Source organism: Nematolebias whitei, chromosome 9 (assembly GCF_014905685.2).
Source record: "Nematolebias whitei isolate Nwh7 chromosome 9, NemWhi1, whole genome shotgun sequence".
Classification (NCBI taxonomy): domain Eukaryota; kingdom Metazoa; phylum Chordata; class Actinopteri; order Cyprinodontiformes; family Rivulidae; genus Nematolebias; species Nematolebias whitei.
In genome coordinates this window covers 19,292,453-19,309,574 of record NC_056506.1, presented here as the reverse complement: position 1 = coordinate 19,309,574, position 17,122 = coordinate 19,292,453, and the positions used below count along the sequence as shown (strand labels likewise).

General features: G+C 43.0%; 1 protein-coding gene and 1 pseudogene across 1 annotated transcript in view; both read left to right on the top strand.

Moving 5' to 3' along the window:
- The window catches only part of carmil3 (capping protein regulator and myosin 1 linker 3), a 177,632-nt gene that overhangs the window by 111,248 nt on the left and 49,262 nt on the right, over nucleotides 1–17,122 (top strand). The window contains 7 exon segments of the mRNA XM_037682030.1: nucleotides 5,277–5,315; nucleotides 5,356–5,371; nucleotides 5,445–5,591; nucleotides 5,684–5,765; nucleotides 10,035–10,131; nucleotides 10,218–10,272; nucleotides 16,345–16,529. Coding sequence (XP_037537958.1) covers nucleotides 5,277–5,315; nucleotides 5,356–5,371; nucleotides 5,445–5,591; nucleotides 5,684–5,765; nucleotides 10,035–10,131; nucleotides 10,218–10,272; nucleotides 16,345–16,529 — 621 coding nt within the window.
- LOC119415323 lies at nucleotides 3,223–3,340 on the top strand (annotated as a pseudogene).

The window sequence follows — 17,122 nt, the reverse complement described above, 5'->3', positions numbered from 1 at the left end:
TTTATGTTGCTTTGCTGTGGTAGGTTTTTTTGATGCCTCAAATTGTGTCCTGTCTAGAACACGGTGTGAGAGATCTTTTTTTTATACCGTCTCTCCTCATATTTTCTTTCCTTTTCTTATCCAAGCAAAATATTATTCTAAATAAGAATAAGAAGGCCGCGCTGATTATTTTAGCCGCAGCTTCGTGCACTCCGCCCATCTTCGGACGACTGTACGTACATATTTGCATTGTATCTCGGTGCAATGCCAAAAAAGTTTTTTATTCTGATTCTGATTCTGATTCTGATCTACCACCTCTCAGCGAGAAGTTCGCCTGATCGAATCTCAGCCGGTGGGGGGGGGGGGGCATTCTGGGTGGATGTTCTCTCAGTGCATTCTTTGGTTATCTCCGGGCACTCCGGTTTCTTCCCTCTGACCAAAAACATGCATGTGACTGATTGGTAACTCTAAATTGTCTCTAGGTGTGAGTGAATGGTTTGTCTCGTTTGTCTCTATATGTCCCTGTGATGGACTGGAGACCTGTCCAGGGTGTCCCCCACCTCTTGCACAGTCACTGCTGGACATCGGCACCAGTGACCTGTTACGAATAGGGGTGGATCTGACAAGCACAGACTCAGAAAAAGGTTTTTAAAATGTTTAAAGTTTATTTTTAAAACTGGCGGCATCTGACAGGAGGTTCTGGTACTGGACTGCTCTGGGGGAGACGGACGGATTAGTGGCTGTAAGCAGAGCAGAGTAAACAAGAATAAAGCCACTAACCTGTCTCTGGAACCAGTCCGAGATGTGGGCCAGGTGGGTTCCGGTACCGGTCCGAACCTCAGGAGCCGATAACATGTGCAAGGGCGCACAGAGCAGCAGCGCGCAGCGTGAGCAAAAACAAGCCGTGAGGCTGGATGGTCGAGCTGTGACGCTGAGGGGTTTGGGCAGCAGAACTTTATCCAGAAACAGGCAAGGGTCAAAACCAGAGAAGAATCCAGTCCGGGGGGCAAAAGCGAGAGCGAAAGGTCGTGGGTGAAGCTATGGTCAAGAACGATGATATGAAGAGGGAGCGCTGGATATCTATGGAAATAATCTATAATTATCTGGCACCGACTGAGGAGAAACAGGGAGCTTAAATAGTAGACTGAACAGGTGTTACTCGTGAACGTAGATTGTGGTAGATGGTGGAGGGGGCGTGGCGCAGGGTGACAGGAGCTGAATGAATGAGAGGGGAACTCAAAACTGAAGCAGGAAAAAACGTGAATGATCTAAAAACAAGGGCTGTGGTATAAGGAGCAGAGGCTTAAACAGATGGGGGGGTGGGGGGGGGGCAGCGGGGGCCGCTGAGTGTGACAGTGACCCCTGTTACCCAAAAAGGAAGAAGTGGATAAAGATAATGGATGGATAGATTTCCTACTTAACATTTATTCTTATTACCAGTAGTTGGAGATGATGGGCCTGTGAACGGAAGGTTGTCGGTTCAACTCCCAGTACAGACAACATCAAAATGTGGGTGGGAAATGTGAAACACCCATACCTGTTTCCACCCTCATTTGCACCACTCTGTGCCCTTGAGGAAGGTACTTAACCCCCATCATCTGCTCCCCTGGGCGCCCTGATGGCAGCTCTCTGCTCCACACAGAGGGCTGTGGTAGCTCGGTGGTCTGTGGTTGTGTCAGGAAGGACATCTGGCATAAAAACAATAGCCAAGTCTTCATGGGAGTTAATTTGCTGTGGCGACCCCTGAAGAAGGGAGCAGCCGAAAGAAAAAAAAAAATTCTTATTACTTTTCTTTGGAGCAAACCTTCTAAAAGTGTGTTTCTTGTATGAACTGCAGGTTTTGCATACATCTGAGTTTAAGGACGTGTGTTTGTCCCACTGCTGTTGGCTGTTTGGGTTCAATAAGTATTGAAAACATTAAAGTGATTTCTTCTGGGATTTACTGTGCAACGATTCTCCCTCTTTCACTAAGCTCCTTTTCTTTAACCCTCTGAGAAGTTTCTGAAACATTTAGGTGTGCACATATAAAAGCACGGGATGGGATGATCCGTTCAGGTACTTAGAGAGAGGAGAAGAAGCTGTTGGATTTACGCAGCGATGGATCTTCAGATTTGCTTCCACTCTTTTCTCCTTTCCTTTTACCTAAACTGATAGATCTTTTTTCCATTTATTTATTTATTTTTCTCCTGTTTGTCCTTTAACAGTTTCTTTGATTTTTTTTCTAGTCTTTTTGTCCCCTGTCATGGATGGTCTGTCCATGATGTGCGCATGATAACTTGAAAATAAACAATGAACCAGCTTCCATTTTGCTGTGTGGTGCAGATGTAAGAAAGGTTCCTTTTGAAATTTGGGTTTTCACCAGTGGTGATTTTAGCCTCTTTTGGGGGGTGCTCAAGCACCCCTAAATTTTAACTCAACACCCTTGAAAAATAAATAAACCATCATTAGGATTTTGTAAGGAAGCTCAGTTCTCAAACCTTAGATTCACCAAAATATTTAATACAAGTGGACTAAATGATGATACTCTTAAACGGGCCATTAAAATCTATGATTTATTTATTTTTTTGCACAAGTTGGATTCTTGCCACCTGTCAATCAATCCAGTAGGCACGTCAGCAACTGACCAATAAGCAATCTCAATTTTCCCTGAAGTGAAACGCCCCTTACCTGCAGGAGCTCCACCACCTTTTCCTCGACATTGAAATAGTTTTGCATTGTGAACGCTTTGCGGTCATTGAGATTTCATGAAAAATCATCAGAACAAATGTTTAAACATTGTCAGTGGAGAACATTTAATTCAGACATGTTACCCTGAGTGTTTAGAGAGTGGAATACAGTTTATTCCATCTCCAAAAACTAAACAGTCTGGAAAAATGCAAAAGATGATAAAGGCTGGCTGCCGACCTGATGATCAGCCGATTACAAAAGTTATAAACAGGAAGTACATGTCCTGTATGCAGATAACTGCAGGTAAATCCTCCATTTTCTGTCATTATTACATTGTATACTTAATGGCTAAATTAAAGGTTAACGCTTAAAGCTACCATAATTTCCAGACTATAAGCCTCTACTTTTTTCACATGCTTTGAACACTGCAGCTTATTAATACTGCGGCTAATTTATGGAGGGTAGTTGTGCTTTGTTTTGTGTTATATGTAGATATATGTTGTAACTTCTGGTTGCATAAGTTTAGTCTTTGTTTGCCATGATCCTTTAAGAGTTCTGTTTGTGTCTGAGCTGCTCGTTTACATCCATACCATCTGAACACACCCGAGCTCGTCTGATCTCAGAAGCTAAGCAGGGTCGGGCCTGGTTAGTATTTGTCTGGGAGACCACCTGGGAATACCAGGTGCTGTAAGCATTTGCACTTCTCACCAACCTCATCATGGGGTGCGTTGTTCAAGCCAAGAGCCATTATCAGTACTGGGGACTAAGCACCCCTAAAGGTCAGATCCAGTGCTGTAGTCTACGTGATATGCAAGTATATGGCGTATAACCAGTCAAAATGCTTGGAAATTTCTGTATAACCACTTAAAAGTTCCCAGTGATACGTAACATACATGTTAAACAGCAGTTAAATAAACTCTTCTGTCACATCAGTCTCGTCTCTATGAGGCGCTTCTCTGTTTCTCTGAGCAGGAGCACCCGCTGCAAACACGCCCCCTTTCCTCCTGTGAGGCTCACTGCCATTGGCTGAGCGCCTCCACCGCTCTGCTCTGATTGGTCAGTTATTCAGCTGCTCCTGTGATTGGCTGGGGAAGTAGCAGCGGGAGCAGAAACATTCGCAGCAGCAGTTCCATTATTTTCAGTGCTTAGTCAATATGAAGAGAAATCAAGCTACACTTTTTAAATGTTTTTATAAACCAGCGTTCCCTGAAGTCACAGAGGCATCTTTAGAGAAACGTCTATGGACCAATAAACCTCCCACTTTGACGGCCGAAACCAGCAATAACGAGGCTGATGCCAGCGTTACTCCTGGTAAGTACAAGTGGCTAATAGTTAGCTGAAGTAAGCTGAAGTTAGCTGAAGTTAGTGCAGAAGTGTAAGCAGCTAATAATGAATGTAATTGTGGATGTATGATTAGACGTGGTCCAGCAGTAGATGCTAGTAATACAGGTATTAGGAAAACTTAAATTATACAATTATGATCATTTTATTTACTTGCAGGATGTGCTGTTTGCAGTAGGATAAAGTCAACCGATGTCCTGATAGAGAAGAGGATTTCCATATCTGAGGAGTGGGTCTCCTTTCAGATCCATTCAGGCTCAAATGAGAACAGAGAAACAGCACTGTCTTCACTCCGGAACAAGATTCTGCAGCATGAGATGTCCAGGGCTCATGAAATAGCTCAGGAGCTTACACAAAAGGGTGGTCAAGATGTGCTTGTGGTGAGAGCTCTATCAGACACTGTGCTGGCTGAGACAGATGATGTGTTTAGAACAGCATACTAGACACTGAGTTAGTTCAACCTGTTTATTGTCTATCTAAAAAAGTTAAGTCAGGTCCTCTGGATGGGTTCAAAAATGAAAAAGATTGTAGAAATATTTTGTCTTTCATTCAAAAGACTTTTTCAGTCTGAGGAGCTGAATTAAGCTCAGTCTTATAAATAGCATTTTCTCATAGTGGATCACATGATCAAGTAGGACCATCAGCTCGTCCTTGATCATGTGAACAGCTAGTTCTGGATGTCAACAAACTGTTTGATCCACTTTGAGAAGGTGTTATTAGACTGAGCTTAATGCACCTCCTCAGACTGAAGACTTTAGGATGAAAGACAAAACATTTACAATTAAAAAAAATTTCACCCATCCAAAGGACCTGATTTAACATTTTTAGATTTTTCTATCTGGATTATTGAGAATGCATCCGGATGTTTTTTGTATAATTAATACTTCTGTACTTAATACTTAAATGTTTGCTTTGATACTGTTTTATAAATTCCATGTTCTTTAAGCCATCTGTTGTACAAAGTTTGTTGTATATTTATTGAAATCACTGGAAATTTTGAAATGTTCTATATGCTTAAAAATCTAAATAAATTGAAGATTACATTGTACTAACTGGTGTACTTTGGTTTCTAAGGACAGTATAACCACTACTAAAATATAGAATACACCACTGGTCAGATTCTAAATCACCTCAAAATCTAAGCTAGATTATGGCAAGTACAGCATAATCTTTGGTGGCCAAGGTCGCTACCCCCCCCCCCCCCACACCGTTTCCTCCACTGCACCTGGTGGGGGATAAATTGTCTCCATCCACTCCAGGATCCATCTCTCTGTGCTGCTTCAGATAAGAAAAAACAAAGAATAAAACCTCCCTCTGTTCTTGTCATTGTAACTCCTCACTTGAACATCTTGCACCAAAAACATTTAGTTTTACGTCATTCTTTGTTCACTTCCAGTCCAGAAAAACACTCACCTCCAAAACTTCAAACATTCACTGTTCAAACTCCTCAGAGTCAGGGGACACTGCAGGTCTCGTTTGTCTTTTCCATGTTCTCTCCCCCTCCTCATCCTCACCATCGTGGGTTTCCCTGCAGGGCTCTGTTCCTGGGTTTGTCCAACAACCCTCATATCTCTGATTTACACCTGGACATCAGCAGCTGTGAGGTACGCTCTGCTCAGCTTCACTCATCTGCTTTTCAGATTACATCTCCAAAGTCTCGCATGAAGTTCCTCTCCTCTCTGTCTTCCTCCCACAGCTGAGGTCAGCGGGGGCTGCCGTGATCCAGGAGCTGTTCCCTCGCGTCTCCTGCGTGGGGACTCTGGACATCTCTGAGAACGGTGAGAAATGGTTCTTTCACTCACACCCACTGGGGATGACGCTTAGATCGAGGCCATTTGGACCTCTTCATCTACAACTTGTAACATAAAACACTTCTTTTAAAAGAATACCATCATGAAAAAATTAATGTTAAAGTGAAAAACTCTTAGCAGATTAAAGGACAGATGATGGTTGAGCAGCAGCATCAGATTAACCACAGAGTCCTGGGTGGAGCTGGAGCACTGTAGGACCCAGGAGGTGCTGATGTTGGCAGAATTGGATCATGGCTGACATGGCTCAGACGCCCTGGAGAGTCTGATGACAGTGAGATGGGAGATGTGTGTGTGTGTGTGTGTGTGGGGGGGGGGGGGGGGCAACAAAAGTAAAACACTCATTCTCAAATAGTAATAAATTCAAAATGTCTTATTGGCTCAGAAATTATGCCGAATGTTCTGTGGCTGAGAGCAGTGACGATGGAAACAGAAAGAAAGAGTAGACCTGCAGAGCAGATGAGAAATCTTCTGTTTTACTTGAACTTGTTGTTTAACTCCAAATCAAACAACATTTATGATGCAAAGATGATTCTGGAAGTGCACCCCTAAAACAGGTGAAAACCTAGAACAACATCTATGATACCAAAGTTCATGCTCATTAATCCAGGTATAAATCCAACAATGTTCAATCAGGTCAGTCCTTTGGATGAAGGACAAAACGTCTCAGCAACAAAAGAAACCATCCAGATGACCTGACTGAACATTGTTGGAGCATCCGTGATGTTTCAAACCAGGAATGAGTAATCTGTTAGAATGAGTAATCTGTTAGAATGAGTAATCTGTTAGAATGAGTAATCATAGCCAGATTAATGACGTGGAGTTGGAACAGCTATCCTGCAGACCTGGATGGACAGGGATTAGGTTTTCCCCTCTCTGCTGTAAAACACGAGGCTGCAGCTTGAAAACATGAAACATGGATTTATTTATGAAGCAACAAATGATTTTTATTTAATATTATATTCTCAGCAGCACGGTGGCGCAACTGGTAGAGCTGCTGCCTCTCAGCGAGAAGGTCCTTGGTTCAAACCCCGGTCCAGGGGCCTTTCTGGGTGGAGTTTGCATGTTCTCTCCGTGCATGCGTGGGTTTTCTCCGGGTGCTCCGGTTTCCTCCCACAGACCAAAAACATGCATGTTAGGCTGATTGGTAACTCTAAATTGTCCCTAGGTGTGAGTGAGAGAGTGAATGGTTGTTTGTCTCGTTTGTCTCTATGTGGCCCTGTGATGGACTTGCGACCCGTCCAGGGTGTACCCCGCCCCTCGCACAGTGATTGCTGGACATGGGCACCAGCGACCCCCGTGACCCAAAATGGAATAAACGGGTAAAGATAATGGATGGATGGATGGATGGATTTTATTCTCATCCATCATAACTCCAGCTCAAAAATTACATTTATAGACACGTTTAGGGGGGACTTGAGCTAATTTAATGAATCTAAGAAAATAACTAAAGGAAAAAGTTTTTTTTTATTCCATCCATCCATACATTCATTGTCTTGGCGTAATGGATCATCACGGGGGCAGCAGCTTGAGCAGGGAGGTTCAGACATCTCTTTCCACAGCACCTCTTCCAGCTCTTCTGGGAGGACTCTAAGGTGTTCCCAGACCAACCGAGAGACGTAGTCTCTCCATCGTGTCCTCGGTCTTCCCCAGGGTCTCCTCTTCCCCAGGGTCTCCTCCCAGTCAGACATAAAGCACCTCCCTAGGGAACGTAGATCGACCGGTAAACAGAGAGCTTCACCTTACAGTTCAGCTCTCTCTTCACCACAGTGGACCGGCACAGAGTCCGCAATACTGCAGACACTGCACCAATCCATCTGATCATCTCACGCTCCATTCTTCCCTCACTCGTGACCAAAACCCCGAGATACTTGAAATCCTCCACTTGAGGCAGAACCTCAAGGGGAGTGGTGGTGCAGAGGTTACAGAAGATGGGCCTGTGATCAGAAAGTCGCAGGTTCGACTCCCGGTACCATCAACATCAAAATGCAGGTGAAAAAAGGTGAAACACCCACACCTGTCTCCACCCTCATTTGTCTCACTCTGGGTCCCTGAACAAGGCCCTTAACACCCACCATCTGCTCCCCAAAACAGGTCTCTCTTGAAAATGAGATCTCATGACTCAATGAGACTACCTGTATAAATAAAGGGTAAATAAAAAAAAGAGGCAGAACCTCTCCTTCGACCTGAAGAGAGCAACTCCCCCTTTTCTGACTGACAACCATGGCCTCAGATTTTCTTCTTATCCTGCATTTATTTAATTTAATTTTATTGTTTTCTTATCCTCCTGTTCTTGTCTTGAATGCAGGGAGATGGACCCTTTTTTTGGAGTACATGCATTGAAGTGGGTCATTTAAATCTTTTGGTACCAGGTCCATGGATGGTGCACTGGGGTGGGGTGTAAAATGAGTAAATAACTAACTTTAGCAGAGATTTTTTCCCCTCATTGGTCTGTGGTTATGTCGTCTAAAATCAGTGTGTGATGTTAAAAAGTAGGAAAGCACATCAGGCTTTACCCCCTACAGGAAACAACAGACGTATAAAGCATGAAGGGATGGTGTTAGATCGTTATTTAAAGTTTTGTTGGATCATTATTTATCAAAAGCAAACCTTTAAGATCATTGTGTGAACGCTGATTCAGCATTAATGTATTATTAGTTTAAAGTGTTCATGATATTATCATAATTTACTAAAATGGTGCCGTTTATTTAAGTTGTGTTTGATATTTGAACCCATTGAGTGCACAGACACAAATTAGGCCAATTGCTTTTGTGGAAAATAAATAATTGTTCTAAACTTAAATAAAAACTCTTAAAAGAAAACCAGAGACATTTCTCTTTTAGCTCAAAACGGAGCGCGAGGTTTATTCTTTCTGCAGAAAGGAGTTGCTGCCTGCGTGGTCAGAACACAGCACACTGGGTTCTTAAAGAGACAGTACATATTATTTATACATGTTTCGTGCGTCACAATAAAATTCTATCATAATGGGGAGGATAAGTTCCTCAGGTTGACACTATACACAAGTTCTTGTTATCAGTACGAGATGATGTTATTCTTCTTGTTGAAGCCGTGTTCTGTAACAAGTCTTCTATCCATGTGACTAGAACATTCTGAAAAACATTGTGGAACTGGTATTTTTTAATTAGATTTGTAACAGTCTTTTTTCATGAGCTAGAACATTCTGAAAAAGAAAAACATTTTGATACGAAAAGCGTAAAGTTCTGTATCTTTGCCTCTTCTGCGGGTGGTGGAATACAAGGACGTTTGCAGGAACAGGACAAAAGTTCACATTTACAAGAGTTTACCAGAGTTCACATACACACACCAACTTTGAAAGTCTGCAGAATGAGCATGGATTAAATAATATTTAAACAATACATGTTAGTTTATTAATTTTTTCACACTTTTTTTTAGTTTTTTTTTTTTTAAATGGTTTTAACCTTTTACCTGCGGGTATAAAATGGCGCTCGTCCTAAATGTCCGTACTTATAAGACTGGACTCCCACAGGAAGTTTTGACCACGTTATGAGCTGCTTAGCTGCTGGAGTCATGTATGAGAGGAGAAGTTGAAAGAAGCTCTGTTTACCTTGAAGCGGCTCCATGCTGGGGCCGAGCTTCGTGCTTTGATCTTCTTGTAATTGGAACAAATCTGTTTTACATCTTTTCTATTTACCTTGCTAACCATTTTCTGAAGAAAAAAAAAGCCAAGCTGGAAAACTAAGTCTATGAGCTGAGTAATTCTCCTGATGCCAGTAGCAGAGGAGCGTCAACACAGCTGCTGTTTTAACGGATCGTCAGGAAGCTGAAGATGAACCTCCTCCATTAAAGCACTTTTCTTTTCCCTCCACCGATGAATGGAGCATCTCAGTCTTGGATGCTGTCGTGCTTTGCCATGGTTACCATGTCCTCCAAGCAACACCCTCCAATTTTTTTTTAGCTGGTTGTAAAAGAGTGAGTGGGCGGGGGGGGGGGGGGGGGTTAGTTGGGAAAACTTTAGGATTCCAGTGGGAGGTGAATTTTTCTTTCTTCCAAAATGGACCGTCATTAAAGAACGAGCTCTGAGAGGCAGAAATGTTCACATTAAATGATGAGTCACTGCTGCTGAACATGTCTGATTTACAGAACTGCTAGAGTTTGATTTAAACAGACCAAATATTTAAGTTCTAATACATTTTAACTAAAGCTTTTCATGGAATGGTTGTGTAGCTGGTGTCTATGCTTCATGTGTGTCCTGCTCAGGTTTAGATGCCGACTTGTTGGCCGTCATCCCGGCGCTGTCCCGGCACCCATCTCTGAAACACCTGATGTTGGGGAAAAACTTCAACATGAAGGGAAGGTAGGGACCGGGCGGGGCGCTTGCAGGGCAGCTGGTGTTGAAGCCGGTGCAGATGATGAATGTTCCTCCTGTTTCTGCCTCCTCAGGGTGCTGGATGAAATCCTGCAGAAACTGGTCTATTTGGTGCAAGAAGAAGAGTGTGTGAGTTGGATTATGTAACATATTGTACACACACACACATGCGCGTATTCTCTGTGGTGTTGTGCACAGACGCACGCCCACGCACGCCTCTCAGATTCTGTTACCGCACAAACGTTTTCTGCACACACTTGTCACCAGGCTGAAGTCTCGTCCTCGTTTCTGCACGTTTCAGCTCCATCTCCCACCTGCCACACTCACAGGGTGCCAACGAGCCCACGGGTCATGGTGTTGTGATTCATTTGGTCGCACTTTATTTGGGGGTCTCCTGAGGGTCTCTCCTTTTCTCTGCTCTGCAGATCCAACCTGACTAATTGTTTCTCAAAGATTTACTGCCGTTAACGGAGCTGCTCATTCACACAGTCGAAGCTTGTGCGCACAAACACAGGCTGGTGATAATTCACTGTAAAGAGACAGTTCAGATCATTCAAACTGGACTTTTGTAGTAAAGTTATGAACAAAAAACATCTTATCTGTTGTACATGCAGTGGGCAAAATAAGTATTGAACACATCACCAGTTGTGACATGAAACTCTCAACAGATGTCGGTAACAAGCCATCCAGTCCAAAGACATCCAACCATAGATATCCGTAAATTAATTTGTAATAATGAGAAATGACAGAGAAAAGGTATCGAACACGCTTACAGAAATGTATTTAACACTTTGTACAAAGGCCTTTGTTGGTGGACCACTTCAAGACACCCCCTGTGTAGAGAAACAGGTTCCATGCATTGCTCAGGTGTGATTTTGGTCCATTCTTCAAATCCTGAAGGTTCTGTGGGCTCCTTCTATGAACTCTGACCTTTAGTTCTTTCCATAGATTTTCTGTTGGATTCAGGTCAGGTGATTGGCTAGCAGCTTTATTTTGTTTCTCTGAAACCAGTTGAGAGTTTCTTTGGCTGTGTTTGGGGTCTTTGTCTCACTGAAATATCCGCCCTCGTTTCATCTTCCTCATTCTGATAGATGTGTTACAACGGGAGCTGGATGCGGGTCCCGGGTCACTGCAGCTAGCTGTTGCTAGCCGTGGGCCTCAGGCCTCCTCTTGGACCCGAGATCCGCCTCCAGCCCACGCTGTTCCCCCACCTCAGACCTCCCTCAGAAGCAGCAACTCACACTATTAATAAATCAAGGAAACGTGAATTCAGTTTTACCAATTGAATTGAGGTCAAGGCAGGAAAAGGTTACAGTTTACAGCGCTGGCCGGCTCCAGTACCCGACGCGAGACCAGAGACCGGAAGGGCCGGATGTCCCACGATATTACAGATTTATAGGGCCTAGACTCCTCCTTCGCAGAAGGGGAGCACAACCTGTCACGTGTATGAGGGGAGTGACTTAGTGGGATCTCAAGGGGTCTTAACTGGTTTAACGTGAAGGAAGAAGTGAGACGGTGCTTCAAAAGCAAAATGAACCCTATTCCTTGACGGATATTGAATCCCTGGGAGATTTTTTAGAGGTGCTGGCCCTGTTTAACCCAGTCAGAACTGGGTCATAATTTCATTATAATCCCGTCTCTGAGCAGATCAAAAAGCCCAGGGTCAGTCTAGATCATTTACTAACAGATGGCAGCAGAGTTTTATCAAGAATGTCACAATTCATTTGTCCATTCATCCTTCCTGACTTTTGTCAGTGCTGTATGTTGGAAAAACAGGTCCGAACCATGATGTTCCTGCCTCCAAACTTCACTGGTGGTTTGGTGTTTTAGGGGTGATATGCAGCGTCTCTTGGCCTCTAAACATTTTGTTTATTATGGCATCCAAAGAGTTCAATACTGGACTCGCACTGTATTTGACAGGCTTGTCTAAATGTTGTTGAGCAAATGTTAAACATGCTTGAACCTGCTTCTTTTTCAGCAGTGGGGTCTTGTGTGGTGAATGTGCACACAGATCATGGAGGCTGAGTGCATTACTTATAGTTTTCTTTGAAACAATTGTACCTGCTGAGTCCAGGTCTTTGTGTAACTCTCCACAGGTGGTCTTTGGCTCTTGGACAACTATTCTGATGATTCTTTTCACTCCTCTGTCTGAAGTCTTGCAAGGAGCACCTGGTTGCAGATGGCTTACTGTTGATGTTTATGATGATGGTTTATGAGACCTCCTCCTCTGTTTGAAGTTGGTGTATCTCATTTGATGTAAACATCTTCCTTCACCTCCCTCTCAAACCATTTGTCCTCTCTGTCCAACATCTGGACCTGCTGGTCCTCAGCAGAGTGTCCCTTATCCTTGAGGTGTAGCTGGACCACTGAGTCTGGTTCTGAAGAGCTGCTCTCTGGTGTTGATCCATCTTTAGTTGAGTTTCTTCAGTATGGAGGTCTGAACGGCAGACACCACACCGCTCAGTCTGGGTTCGGGGGTTCTGTCCTTGGGATGGACCGGACTCTGTCTGAAGGTCCAGTTGGGTTTAAAATGTACCGGGATGTTGTGTTTGGAGTTTCTCAGATCAGTTTTGTGTTGTGTGTTTCCTTGACTGATGAAGCCTTCCGGATCAAAGGCGAAACGTTTCAGCACAAAAAAAAAAAGAAACTGTCCAGATGACCTGACTGAAAAATGTTGGATTTTATACCTGGATTATTGAGCATGGACTTTGTTGATTTCATATGGTGTTATCATGGCTTGGCTTTTTGTGTGTTCAATACTGTTTCCCTGTGTTATTTCTCATTACACAACTTAATTTGTGGACATTTAAGTAATTTTACTTAACCTGTGTGGATTGGATGCCATTAGAAATAATGTGTACTTAAAATATGTTGACATGTTCAACTTATTTCATCAGCTGTAGCTGTTTGAACAAGCTCAGTTTGACAAAATAAAGTTTCATTCTGACTGGACTGTTGAGCTGATGGCTGGTCTGGGTGTGCCCAAGAAATAAAAATGGATTGTTGCCATCTTTAACCCTTTAAGCCTCAAATTTTCTGCCTGGATATTTTTGCTTATTTTAATACTCTGTGTAAATATGTTTGCCCATTTTTCTGTAATAATTTTACAATAATTGGAGCTTTCAAAATCTAACCTTTATTTATAATTCACTGTTAAGTTTAAAATGAAGAAAAACAAAAACGAAAAAACATGTGTTGTAGGCGACACACTCCTAAAAGGATTAAACAACTCCAGGCTCAAAATATTTAAAGATGTTTTAAACCTCTGAGTGTGCTGAAGACATGTAATTTATTGAAATCAGCTCCTTGTCAAGTAAACCATAAAATCAAAGCTGGTGGAAACTAAAGCTCAAAGATATATGAACACATTTGTACTTTAATTTTTCAACCAAGCCTGTTATTAAAAAAACTAACGTGCATATACTGTTAAGACTGTATATGTCGCAAGCTGGTGGTGGTAGAACCCAAAGTGCAGGCAGACACGGGCAAATTCAAAAGGTAAATTACCGTAATTGTTGGGCGTTAGAACGCACCTGTCTCTAAGCCGCACTTATTGAATATAAGAAATCATAATTTTGTACATAAATGAGCCGCTCCAGTTATTGAGCTGCAGGCATCCGCCGTTCATCATCAGGATCTGTGCCCCCAACTTGCTCTGGGTGTGTGCAGCTTTCTTCTTGTAGTACAAGAATCAGCCAGTAAATGGTGTTTCACAGAATGTAGCTTGCTTTCAACACGCTCAGACTGCAAGATCGTCATCAGTATCCATGAAGCTTCGCTGTCTGACCCATGGTTACAACCATTATACTTTCAAAATGAACACAATTACTAACTAAGCATAATCACTGGACAGAACAGTGTCAAACACCCACGTAACTTAAATTATTTACTGGTAAATATTACCAAGAAGTCTCATTGAGGTCATGTGACCGGAAGTCAAATAGTACCGGTAGAACGCGATAAATATTCATTAAATTAGTACCATGATTTTTATATTTAAACACTTTTGGTAATGGCTGCTGTTTTTAAATGTACTTTCTAAATAAATTGGATGTGATTCTCCTCAGCACTGCTCAAATGAGCAGCAGGGAGGAAGGAAGGGGGAACAGCCCCTCCCTCCCATTGTCTCCTCCGCTCTGTTTAATGTTCCTGTTTAAGCTTAAATGAGATACTGGTATTTAAACACATTTACCGTACACAGAAAGATTTTTTTTTTTAAATGTACCAGTCTACTTTAAAAATAAATCTGATGACTTGTCCACTGTTGAGCTCTCATGGACGGAAGGGGAAGACTCCTTCTGTTTTTCTGCTTCGTGTTTGGATGGGACTTTAAAATGAGATCCCGGTATTTAACACAGAAAGATGTCACACAAAGAATTTAAAAACTTTTAATAAATCATGTACCAGATTTGACTGCTTTTGCTTCTCGAATGCCCGACCATCAACATGATGCAACTTACGGGCTTCAAGCTGTTTCCTCCTCGACAGCCGATCGCTTTTACCATGAAAGCTGCGTCATAAGAAATTCTCCGTGTGTTTTCCATTACTGAACAAATTAACAGGTCTGTGCATGAAGCGCAAAATACGATAAACACGGGAACGATCTGAAGAAATTCACGTCTATCTTAGGGGATGGTCCTCGAGAGTACCTCATTGGTCATTCAGGTTAGACTTCTGGTCACATGATGACAGTGGGTGGAGTTATGGTTGGATATTTGAAACCTTGTACACCTGAGGGCATTCCCTGTGTCAAACACCAACACCTGCCCCCATGAGGGAAAGGGTGCTGGGAGCCACGAGCGCCCAGCTCTGTCAAAAGGAAAATGTTAGTGGCAGGAAGCTACCGAGAGACAGCAGGAAGTTCTTCAAAATAAAATATAAAAATTTTGAAAATTATGAAAAAAACAAAAAACAAACAAACAAAAAAAACATAAATAAGAAGCTCCTGCATATAAACCGCAGGGAACAAAGTGTGAGAACAAAGTAGCAGCTTCTACAATGGCAATTACGGCAAATAATAATATTTATTACTAGAAAAACAAGCGCAAAAGTCTGACGTGGCAGCACAACTTACAGTACATTTCCTAGGAGACACGGAGGGAGGACAGAACACAATGCCATACAAGACGAAGAGGAACACAGAGACTTATATACAGACGCTAATGAACCGACAGTGACAAACACCTGGGGAAGGACAATCAAGAACAGGTGGTAGCAGCAGGAGCTGAGATAGACCACAAGGGGGAGACACACTAGGGAACACAAATCCTCACAGTATAATTTATATAAAATATATTTATTCTGGGGCAGCACGGTGGCGCAACTGGTAGAGCTGCTGCCTCTCAGCGAGAAGGTCCCTGGTTCAAACCCCGGTCCAGGGGCCTTTCTGGGTGGAGTTTGCATGTTCTCTCTGTGCATGCGTGGGTTTTCTCCGGGTGCTCCAGTTTCCTCCCACAGACCAAAAACATGCATGTTAGGCTGATTGGTAACTCTAAATTGTCCCTAGGTGTGAGTGTGAGAGTGAATGGTTGTTTGTCTCGTTTGTCTCTATGTGTCCCTGCGATGGACTTGCGACCCGTCCAGGGTGTACGCCGCTCCTCGCACAGTGATTGCTGGACATGGGCACCAGCGACCCCCGTGACCCAAAATGGAATAAACGGGTAAAAGATAATGGATGGATGGATGGATGGATATTTATTCTATAATGTCAGACACAAACTGTATCCTTAAAACATATATTTAACTGTCAGATGGCACCTTGCTGCTCTGAATCAACCAGCACATGGAGGATGTTTGGATTTTATTGAAGCTCATCGTTTTTACAATATTCCGCTGTTTTACTGCATGTTTTCCTAATTTTGTGTAATGAAATATAATAAACGAAGCGTACCTGAAACACAAGTATGAATTTATTGTGTTGCTCGCCTGCAGTGTCACTGCAGAGCATGACATCCTACAATCAGCTAATTTAGTTCATTAGTCTCCAACTCAAACTTTCCTTCATTCGAGTCGTTATTGTTCCCTAAATCATTTGAACTTTTAGTTTAATATTTATTAAAAAGTATTTTCTTGAAATCTTCTAAAGCAATAACTGAAGGTCTTCCTCATGTTCACACGAGATTTATTCTGTGAGCGCAGCGCGTGCTGCTTAAACATTCAGAAGTTTCAGCGCCTCCTCCTCGCCCTGCTCACACCCTGCAGAGCCTGCAGTCCCTCTCTCTGGCTGACTCGAGGCTTCGCCAGCGAGGCACCGTGCTGGTCAACGCCCTGGGATCCAACGCCTGCCTGAGGAAGGTGGACCTGAGCGGCAACCTGCTGGAGGACTCCGGGGCCAAAATGCTTAGCAAAGCTCTGCAGATCAACACCACACTCAGGTCTGTGCCCGTGTGAACGTGAACATGAATCAGTTTGATCAATAATTGAAGGTAGCAGCAGGAGCAGGATTCAAAAATACACGTAAATAAGATCACCCAAACTTTTTATGACTTATACGTCGTTAAAAGAATCAGCAGGAAAAAGAAATGGTGCTTTGGGTGTGCACATGTGAGAGGAAAAGATGCAGATAGAAATGTTTGAGATTAGAAGGATAGAAGTGGAAGTAAAGAGAGAAGTGAAGCAGCAAAGGAGGACAAACTGAAGAAAGGGTTGCGATGGAGGGAAAGAGTGAATATAGACCAGAACAGGGAGGGACAGGAAGACCTCCCAGGGAGAGAGGCTGAAATTTCTAGGGCAGAACGAGTTGGGGGGGAAGAATGAGAGATAAGAGGATGAAGAACAGAGAAGATGAGAAACTGTCTGCATGTATGAAGAGTTGGGCTGTGTTGGGTGCACGTGACGGATGTGTGCTGAGAAAACACGCACTGCATGGATACTGTTGTTGTCATCTAACTCTGATATAAACCATCAGCTCTGTGCAATAACACAGATCCAGACTGTGTGTGTGTGTGTGTGTGTGTTGGAGGTGTGTTAGTTTGTTTGG